Source organism: Entamoeba invadens (assembly GCF_000330505.1).
Source record: "Entamoeba invadens IP1 unplaced genomic scaffold scaff_1105074725255, whole genome shotgun sequence".
Classification (NCBI taxonomy): Eukaryota; Evosea; order Mastigamoebida; family Endamoebidae; genus Entamoeba; species Entamoeba invadens.
The window spans coordinates 140,380-151,643 of record NW_004191791.1 but is presented as its reverse complement, the minus strand read 5'-3'; the positions used below and the strand labels follow the sequence as shown (position 1 = coordinate 151,643).

Below are 11,264 nucleotides of genomic sequence, written 5' to 3'. Positions count from 1 at the left end.
TGAAATCAAAAGTGTTTCAAAATAATATAATGTTTCAAATTAATACAAAAATGTAGCAAAATAAAATAAACTTGTTTCATAAAGCTGTAATTTTGTTTCAAAATAATATTAAAAACAATTTTATTAACATTTTCCATTAGAGGTCTTCTCGATTAATCACTTTTGTCGATACTTGACCAAGAAAATGGCTAACACATCTTCTTACCTCACTTTTTTCGATATCTTCAAAGCATCTGGCCAGATTCGTTAACATTTGAAGTAAGTTTTCATTTGGTAATTTACCAACTCGATTTTTCCAAATACCGAAAAACATTTCTATTGGATTGCATTCTGGGGAATAGGGTGCAATAAACAACACCTTACACCCTCTAGCGTTTGCTGCAGATATAATATCCTCTCGATGTACAGAAGCATTGTCCATTACAAAGACTATGTTTCCAAGTAAAGCAACATAATTTTCAACAAGAAGTTTAAAGGATGCACTAAACATTTCACCATTGACTGTTTCGTTAAATACTCGACAAAATTTGTCACCTGATTCAGATATCGAGCTGACGCAACTCAAGTTAAACGTTTTCAATTTTGTCGTTCTGAAGTGTTTTTTTCCAAGTGAACCCCATTTTATTGTTCGGACATTACCAACCTTCCAATGAGACTCATCAACAAAGACAATAGCATAGCCACTTCTTTGAAGTTGTAACAACTCTGCTAATTTTTGTACTCGAAGCTCTTTGTTGTCAATTGTATTTGCTGTATTTCCTCGAATTGTTACTTCTGTAAAAGACAATGGGTCAAGTTCGATACTTTTCATTATTTCGTCGTTTTCTATATAGCGCATTAGCGATGATATTGACACTGTATTGAACTCTTCTTCTGCCAACTTCTTTTTGGCTTCTCTAAGTGACATGTTTTCTTGACAAAGCATAACAGCAGTCCTTTTAAGAAGTGCGTTGGTGTACTTTGGTTTTCTACCACGTTTCACTTCTGAAGATATATCAATTCCTTGTCTTAATTTGTTGAGATAGACACGAGTTGATGGTATGGTCATTCGAGTTTTGTGGCTGTACCATACCAAAGACATTCCTTCTCCATTTTCTTCGTAAAGATGAGTCAAAAGAATTCGTTGGTTTTTCGTAACCAACACGTATGGTCTTTTTGCGTTTTTATTTTTAATTAAATCATTAAAAATGTGATGCCCCTCTGTTATGTGTGTCATTTGGCGTGTTAGTGAATTCGTTTTCATTTCTTCTTCAGTGGGTTTTTCTTTAAGTTCTGGTATTTCTGGAGGTTTTGTTAAAGGTCCAATGAACGGCTGTTTTTGGAATACAAAATCGTCAATTTCTTCTATTGGTATATATCCAAAAGAATCCATTTTGTTTTTTCAAGTTAGCTAAGTTGTTTAAGTATTATTTTTAATATTATTTTGTAACAAAATTACAGCTTTATGAAACAAAATTATTTTGTTTTGAAACAGAGTTGAAAAATATGCATTTTTGATTTATTTTGAAACGTTTTCTATTTGTTTTGAAACAAAGTTAAAACAAAATGAAACTAACTGTAATATGAATTAATATACATTACTTTTTAATTTAAACCATTAATATTATTTTTTATTATTATTAAATAACAATATGTAATTATTAATATGAATTCCAAAAAAAAATTATGTTGTTCTGAAAATCATTTTTTAATCAATTAAATTGAATAATATGCAATTAACATGTTATTGTCCACAATTTGTTGTATTTTAATTTGTTATTCATCCTATTATGATCGAAATGTCAAAAACAGGTATAATACAATATTATTTATTGTTAGTAGAATGTTTAATGTTAATGTTTTAAAATACGATTAAACACTTAAAATACAAATGGATAAAAAACATTGAAGTCTTTTAAATTTCTTTTTCAAAAATTAATGAATTATAATGAAAAAATAGAATATATAGTACTGTCTACCAAGAAGGTGGTATTAGTAAAGTGGGGACAGTTTTTCTGTACGAGGTTGAATTATGTATTTTATAATTTATTATAATATTATTATTCATGACTATTAAAATGAGAGAAAGACACCAAGAATATGGAAGCGTTTTTTATCCACTTTGTGTAATAATAAAAGATATTGTATATTTCTTTATTATTTTTTGTTAAGTAAATTGTCTCATCGATAATTTTCTTCTTAGAATCCATTTTAATGAAAAAATATAACAAAAACATTAAATATAAAGAATTTTTGAATCTAATTAACCACAATGTTACTAATTCTTGTTTACTTCTTATCTATGACAAAGGCGACTTATTATGGCACAGAATCCAATAAGGAAGATGCCTCCATATATGCCTGTCTCCGAGCAAATGGGATGTCTGATTTTGTCATTTTGGATGTATTTACATATAACAACCAAATCAACAAAAACTTTTATAAATGTGCCGCCAACGCTTACGCAGCAGGCTACACCAAATCACAGTTCGATCTATTTTTTCATCTTGGCCCACTGATAGGCACTTTTGATGATTGTGTTAATCAGATGAATGACATCATCAATACTAACAACGTTGAGTTTAATATCACGTGGCTTGATATTGACGGAGTTGGGTGGTATAATCTTCCAGACATGAACGACGACTGCCTCAAACACGAGCTTGACTTGTTATTTAAATACTACCCTAAAGTCGGTGTCGCAGTAAACAAAGAGTTTTGGGAAAAAACTTTTACAAGCAATTTAACATACAGCAGATCAAATGATATTTTACTGTGGAATGTCGCATACTCTGTAAAACCATTCCAAAAGTTCGGATGGTGGACAGAACCTGACATGGTTTATAACACGGGTAATCATATATGTAGGTATTATCAGCACGTATACGCAAGAAATAGAATTCTTTAATTCTAATATAGTTTCTTCTTATTTATTTTACTTGGTTTAGTCCAAGTATTGTTGGTATTTGCAATTTTAAATAATTCAACTTTTGAATTATTAATGGTTAATAATTTTATACTTTAACGATTCAATAATCAAACCATAAAAAATAAAAATAAAAAACATAAAAAACTTTAAAGTGTAAAACATGCGTTTCCAAAATAATTATTATGGTAGTATAATGTACTAATTTATAAGAGAAAATAAGCATTTTGATTTTTTAAATGGTGACGTGGGTAATTAGGAGTGTGATTTTGCAAATTTCTGGTAGAAAATACAATTGCCCTTTTGGTTGATATTTTTATCATTCACTTTATTATAATTGTCTTATGTACACAAACAATGATGTGTTGTGTAATTTCACTATACAACTCAACAATTGAAACCATTTAATGTTTGTTTTTAAAATTGATATGGTGATTAAGCAAATAAAAAGAAAGCACAACTAACAGTTATAAAACAAATCATTTGGTTACTTATTTTATCAAGACAACACAATTCAATAATAAACTTAATTTTGCATTATGAGGCAGTAGATTGTAAAACAAATTTGAACTTTAGACCATTATTTGAATATAACAACATTTTAATTTATTGTTCAAAGCATCTTGTAGTTCATTCAACCTCAAATCAGTAGAACAATTGGTGTGAAGGAGTCAAATTAAAAAACAACAGAAAACAATTACACCCATATATTACACGCATAAAGTTTACAATTTCTGGATTTAATATCAAATAAAGGCGTTATGATAACTTAAATTAAATAGTAAAATGAATTTAAATATTAATAAAAATAGTAACCATTAATAAATAGGTGTTTATAATAAAATATAGTTCATCTTATCAAATCGTTATTTATCATTAACTTTTAAGAAAAAATGATTATAAAAAAACTTTAATAATTCAAAGAATAATGAAATAATATTTTTATAATGAATTCCAACCATTGAGTAATTACTCTTTAAAAATAATTTATAAATCTTGGTATTATTAATACTATCAAATACATGCAAAATATATTGAATGACATCATGTATTTGTGTTCCTCATCACTCCCAATTGTTTCTAATTTTGAAAAGTCACTTATTATCACTCCATTTGCAAGCTACTCAACACACCTTCCACACTCTCAAATTGCCACTGCCGAAAAACACTATTCTGACATTATTAAATCGCAACAAGCATTTGATGCTAGTGTGTTGCAATTGGAATCAATGCACGAGAACTTAATGAACCTCCTCTCATCATTTAAATCAACTTTGACTCGCATCTCAAACGACCGCGTAACTGACAAAACCACAGTTTCTAATTTTATTATTTCAATCCACAATAATACCATCGACACTAAACGAACTCCACTCGACGAACAAATTAAAAGTCTCGAGACGGAAAAAGAAGAGAAAATTGCAAAGTACTCTCTTCATAAAGATGAGAAAGAGGAATTCTCGTCATCTCAAGACGAAGATGACAAATTTCCTTTGATGGAAAAAACGTCCGTTGTGAACACGACTATGCAATGTTCCCAAACTTTGTGGGGTGCTGATATAAAACATCCAAACACAAAAAATGACGTTGCAGACATAATTAACCAATCTATTTATGTACCAAACGCGTATTTACCCAAATCTTTAGATTCAAAAGTAAAGGCAGTTAATGAATTGTTGTATGGTAATTCATTTGGAGCGAGTCAGTCTTTATCTTTAAAAATGGATAATGAAGAAGATGAAAACGAAGAAGATGAAGATGAGGAGGAAGAAAAATGAATATGATGACGAAGAAGAAAACCAACATAACTTGATTGAGTATGTTGGATAATATACTACGAAAATTGAAATAAATAAATAATTTATTAAACTCGAACATTTTTATTGAAATGAAATGATGATTATTATAACACATTTTAAGCGAATATTATTATTAAACAATATTATATGTTTAAAATAGAATGAATTAAAATATAAAATCATTGAAACTCACATTTGTTGTCATTTATTTTGATTGGTTTAAATAATTAAATTTTTAATAATAAAATACAGCTGTTCTGTTTTTGAATATTTAAATAAAAATATAATCGGTGGAACCGTTCATTATTATTAAAAAATGTAAATTGTGTTATAAATTTAAATGAAAATGGTAGAGTTTGTCAAATAGTAATAGTTTATGATAAAACTATTATATTGTTTATTAAGCTGTTGGATAATATTTATTTGTTCACATTGATAAACACTTATTCAGATAACTATGTTATTTTATAGATATATTGTAATTCAAAAATAAATAAAATCAAATTGTAATATATTTATGTTGTATTGTATTTATATAAATGTAATCTTGCTCGTTAGTAGTGCGTGTTTTAACACATTAAAACATTCAATGTTTACATCTGTAATTTTTAATCTGTTTATTTAAATAAAAATTTAAAGGTTATCATTTGAACATTTTATAATGAATTTTGTTGAAAGAAATATAAAACAAATAACATCTAAATGTAATTCCAATCAAAAAATAACAATACAAAATAGTTATTGTGTAATTAAATTTTGTATATATCCTCTGTTTGTAATAAATAATAATAAGTTGAAAAATAGAACCAGTATTTTAACGTAGATACACTTTTAAATAATGATTTATTTTATAATTATTTTATCAACAAAAAACTTATTTAAATTAAATTACAAAACAACAATTGAATGTCATTAATGAAAAAAACGACGATTTAAATTACTTTAATTATCAATTCTTTAAACTAAGATTTTAATATGATCGTGTATTATATACTTAATGTTTTAAACTGAATTCAATGTTTTATTATATATGATACAATAGAAAAAAATCTAGGACAATTTATAAATAAAATTTTTTAAATTAAAGTAACGATATATGTCAAAATGGTATTTATTTGACAACAAAACGACAAAATTGTTTTAAAATGAAAATTACACATTTATTTTTAAAACGACAATTTAGAAAAGTTTCTAACTGTTACAAATATTATTATTCCAATTAGTTTATTTATAACCAGCTTCCAGCAAAAAAAAAATTAAAAGTATTTAAGTTGTTTTTTTCAGAAAAATATTTATAATTGTTCCAAATGTTGAAGGCCTTGCTCTAAGTAAAGACTTCCTAATTATTTGGGATTTCTATGCGTCATTTCGAGATTACAAAATATAATTAAGAAACCGGTAAATAACGCAAGAATAATTTAGTCTTTATTTTCGTATAAGTACATTATTTGTTTTTAAAATTATTATTATGGGCTTATTAAATTAATTTATCATAAATTCAGTCCATAAAGGTTACTTATTTAGTAAATTTTTTTAATGTCTTTTTTGAATGAAACTGTTCACAACTTATCAAAAATAGTAAAAATAATATAATTGAATTATAATTATAATTAATTAATAAAATACAAAAAAATATAATTAATAACACAACCAATAACACAAATAAAGTTAATACAATTTAGTATTTATTCAATCATTTTCAAACATCTAAAAGTGTATAAATACAGTTGATTTGTAATGATTTCAAACAAAATAACAAGAATATATTGCTAACAAATTTTTAGGGAAAAAGTAGAAGTATTTTCGAAAATCAATGAATCAATAAATTGGATGTTTAAAAAACAATATTCTTATTTTCTTGACAAACGACACATTTTTTTTTATTTTTGGTGTATTTTTTCCAGTTACAGTTTTATGATTTATATTTGTATTTGATTATTTAATGTGGGTTCGCGAACGTGTTTTTGATATAACACCGTCGTTTTTTTATTTACATTCTGGTAACAATTGATACGTTTTATTTGTTGATGTAAAAAAGCATCATTTCTTTTGTTTTTAATGTGGACAAATGACAATCATATTTATTATTCATTATTTTTACATGTAATTTTTGAGTTGTAAAAAACATAGAAAAAACGATTAATTATAACCAAAGTTTGATTGATTTACTGTATTATTATTTTTGTTAAATTAGGGTCGGCCAAGATTTAGTTTTTAACCGATTTAAATAAACGAGACGCAAAAAACGCGTTTAAAAAAATATAATTGAAATTTTGGTTATTGTTTTTGTTTAGATAAAATGTGTAAAATTATTTTTAGATTTTTTTTAAATAAAATAACTAACAATTCTTTTGTAAACCCATTCTGCCACACAAATCAACGAAAAATTTAATTGTAATAAGTTTGTCTTGCTATTCCGATGTTGTCACAGTTATGATAAAGATTTTTCTACTCATTACTAGTGTCTGGGAAAAAAATTGGTCGATTATGTTTCAGACCTAAAGCTAAAATCGCATTAGAATAATTGTAAAAACCTAGTGTCTGATCTCTTGTCGTAATGTGAAAACTGCTGAAAGATGCCTCTTCATACAATAGCAAATTTATATGTAAATTATTTTTAGAATTTTTTTCTCATTTTTATATTTATAGAAAAAAAAACGCAATTTTTTGCGTCTCGTGCATTTTGCCAAAGAAAAAAAATACTATTGGCCGGTTAAACAACTCCGTGGCAATTCCTAATTCATGACAGTTTATTTTAAGTTTTAGCATATTGTCAAGAAAAAAAAATTAAATAGTTTTTTGAAGTAAAAATGTTTTTAAAAAATTGTTAAAACAATAGTTAATGATTTAAACAAATTTTTTTAGTTATGTTTTTGATGGCACATTTGAATCATTTATGTGTTTCTTAATTTAAATTAAAACCAATTAAAAACAATAACAAATAGCTTTTTTTATCAATTATATACAATAAACAGTCTTGGGAGTGGCGAATGTTTCTTAATCGTTTTTGGGTGTCCCAAAGGAAAAAGTTATGAAATGTATAATACCTTTTTGGATTTTTTTTAAATAGTTGGTTGGTAGTGTTTTTAAACCTTACGATGGTGTTTAAGAAATTTAAATATCACTTATTATTAATAATTGTTTTTTGGTATTTTATTTTTATTTTTTAATTTTCAATATAAAATAAACCAAAAAACTCAAAATTGTTAATAATGAACTATTAACAATTATTTGATTTATGACCAATTTATTTACGCAATCGATAAAAACAAAAACGGAAGGTAAAGAACACATCGGTTGACAGCAAAAACAACAACCACTTTTTTCTTGATTTAGATTGACCACGACAAAGTTTACACGTTCCTAACTTTTCAAGTTTTGTACATAGTGATTTTTTTCTTATTGTTTCAACTTTTGTTCGTTGTTCGATTGGAATAAGTTCCAACACGGTGTTCACTAGCAACGGAGTTTGTATTTAATCATATATTTCATTTTAATAGTGAAATATTCGTTGAATGCAGTGAAGATATCTTCATTGAAGTTTATTACAGGACGATGAAATATTTTTAAGAGGGGTCTACATTACACCCGGCTTTTATTTTTTCCCCAAGAGTAAGCATGTATATCGACACTTTTTTCTGTATTAAACACATCTTTGAAATTTCTTTCATGAAATATTATTATTATCGTGTTGCTTATATACACTGTGTGATATAACATGTCCCGTATTTGGTGATATTTGGTTAACAAATGATAAAACTTTAGTTGTTAATATAATTTGTTATTGTATTGTTGTTTTTTGTTTTACATGATTTTTGGAAACGATATTTGAATTACAAGGGCGCCACTCAGGTTTGTCAAAAAAATAAATGTTATTTATTTTGTTTTAATAACACCATCTTAAGGTTAAACAGAGAAATGGTTGTTATGTGAGATTACGAATTGTATTTTAAAAAGAATTTGTTTCCCAAACAAGTCAAAGTAAAAGTGTTTTCGCTTTTATTATTATCAGAATATATTTGAACAGTTTCTTATTGTGGATTTAAACAAGGTTATTAAAATGGAAATGAGTTCAAAAGTTAAATCAAATAATTATTGTCTTTACTATTTGTGCCAGTGAGTATGATATACACAACAATTGATGAATTAAAAGAAATATATAAAGATGACACCGACATTTCTGTTGTTTATAAACACTTTGAAAAAATAATACATAAACGGCGTTTTTATAGTTGGCAATTAGTGTTTATTTGGCAGTGAAGAACGCACAAACAATAATGATTATTATTTCACAGTTCTTTTTAAATAGGTTAGTATTAACAAAAACAACTAATATACACAAATTTGTTGACTATTTGGAGGAATATATAAAACATGTTTACATTCGTTATTTATCATTGAAGAAAAATTTGCAATTAACAAGGAAAACGTGTTGTTGTAATAAAAAACATAACAATAAAACAACTGACAACTGAATTGACGAATGGAATGGATCGACTTGAGTTTCTTGTAAAAGTATCTGTTATCATCGATGCGTCAAAATGTATACAATTCTCGATTGTGATATTGATACTTTTATTGAAGAAACACTAAGAAAAAACGACCTTGTAGAGAGGCTCAAAGCTGAAGCAAACATGGATAATAAAGCCAAACACAATTTGGAAAAAGTTGTTGAAATACATTATGAAGAAAAAAGAGCAGTAAAATATGGTATAAACGAAAATGAATGTAAACTGTTTTTCAAAACTCTGTACTGGGATGCCCCGATTTTTTAGACAAATAATTTCCAAATAATTTTTCCTTTGCTTAACCCTCATTTTTTGTTATAAATATTTACTCGAAAAAAACAAAATAACGAACATGACTTTTTTAAATTTTACTTGACAAATAAATCTTGCACCAAAAATTTACTTGAAAAATATAAAAAACAAACTTGGGATCAAAATTTTGATTCCCATAACCTAAATTTTGCCAAAAACATAAAACACAACTTTATAATTAAATGTCTATGTTTACAGAATCACCAAGTCGTGTTCTGGATAAAAATAAAAAGTATAAACGAGTAAAACAAGCATTGAGAGAAGATAAATTGGTTAAGGCTATACAATTGAAAAGTTTTTTAATTTTTGAACTGTTTATTTCATTTTAGACTCTTTTGATTAATAACCTTGATTGTTTAAATGTTTGTTTTATGTTATCGATAACTTTTTTAATTGTTGAAATAAATAGAAACTTATTGTTAATTAAAGTGTTGTATCATTTGATGCAATAATGTCCTTCATCACATCATTAGTTTATCGTTATATTACGTTTATCTTATGTTTATCTGAAAGATGGAATATTTCTTACGTTTAGTGATAAAATGGATCACTACCAAATAACGAACCTGGAAAATCGGGAAAGATTTACCCAATATTTGGGTGATTTCCCGATTTTTTGTTCAATAATTGAAACTGTATTGGTTTTTAAGGGTTTTAAACTGTGTACCGTTGTTGGTTCAACAAAAAGGAAAATAAAAAATAAAACAAATAAAAAATAGTAAATAATGGGAAATTAGGACAAAGGGTTTATATAAATTTTGGAAACGGTACAGAGTTTTGGAAAACAGTTTACTTTAACAACTGAAAAAAACAAAACCTATCCAAAAGAAAACAAGAAAAGGAACCAGACCATTAAAAAACAAAATAATAAAAAAACTTTAAAAAGCTAAAAATAACACAAATTTAATTTTATATTCGTTTTGTTTTTAATTAAAACTTTGAATTGTTATTGAACTTTTAATTGAATATTGTGGCCAGTTTCCCCAAATTCATATTTTTTAATAATTGGCTCTTAAGGAAATAGTATTGTATTAACAAAATATTCTATTTCAAATACTTTTATTTGAAATTTAGTATTTTAAACACGTTCAATAAATAACATCCAGATTGATTATAATTAATTTGAGTGTAATATAAAGCTTAACAATAACAAATCATTGTGTTTTAATACATTTTAATGTGAATAAACTTTAGTATTATTTAATTATAATTTTTATATACAAATTATTTTGAAACAAAACAAGAATTATTTGTTATAAATTTAACCTCTCCAGTTTTTCAACAACATCATCGATTGATGGCCGTATTTTAAGATTACTATCCCAACACTGTGATATCAAAATATATTCGTCTTGTGTTATTGACTCTTTCTTTGGAAGTCGTTTTCCAGAAATAACAAATTCGGCAATTTTCCAAGGGAATTTAAATTCCAATTTATTGTAAGGTTCTTCCCACCCAAACACTTCGAACATGGTGACTCCAAACGAATAAATATCTGATGACATTTTGTACTTCTCTTTTTTCAACACTTCACGCGCCATATACACTGGAGTACCAATTCCTTTTGTGAATGTCATATTAGTCATCAATAAATTGACATTTCTTGATGAACCAAAATCAGTCAACTTAGCATTTATTTTTCATTAATATCAAGTGAAACACGAGACGTTGTCTGGTTTGATGTCTCTGTGGAGTATCCATTGTGTGTAATATTGATCTCTGAGCATAGTATATTTACTC

The 11,264-nt window shown here is 26.2% G+C and overlaps 3 protein-coding genes across 3 annotated transcripts; 2 read left to right on the top strand and 1 right to left on the bottom strand.

The window, feature by feature from the left end:
* Positions 1–2,251: 2,251 nt before the first annotated feature.
* EIN_041420 (hypothetical protein) lies at positions 2,252–2,887 on the top strand (the record flags this gene model as incomplete). The annotated part of the gene is made up of 1 exon (XM_004184796.1): positions 2,252–2,887. One exon carries the CDS (start codon positions 2,252–2,254, stop codon positions 2,885–2,887), a length of 636 nt encoding a protein of 211 aa, XP_004184844.1.
* Positions 2,888–3,951: 1,064 nt separating this feature from the next.
* On the top strand, positions 3,952–4,683 carry EIN_041410 (hypothetical protein; the record flags this gene model as incomplete). The annotated part of the gene is made up of 1 exon (XM_004184795.1): positions 3,952–4,683. One exon carries the CDS (start codon positions 3,952–3,954, stop codon positions 4,681–4,683), a length of 732 nt encoding a protein of 243 aa, XP_004184843.1.
* A 6,094-nt stretch (positions 4,684–10,777) lies between these two features.
* EIN_041400 (protein serine/threonine kinase, putative) lies at positions 10,778–11,101 on the bottom strand (the record flags this gene model as incomplete). The annotated part of the gene is made up of 1 exon (XM_004184794.1): positions 10,778–11,101. The coding sequence occupies one exon, from the start codon at positions 11,099–11,101 to the stop codon at positions 10,778–10,780; it is 324 nt and encodes a 107-aa protein (XP_004184842.1).
* Between the last annotated feature and the right edge of the window lie 163 nt (positions 11,102–11,264).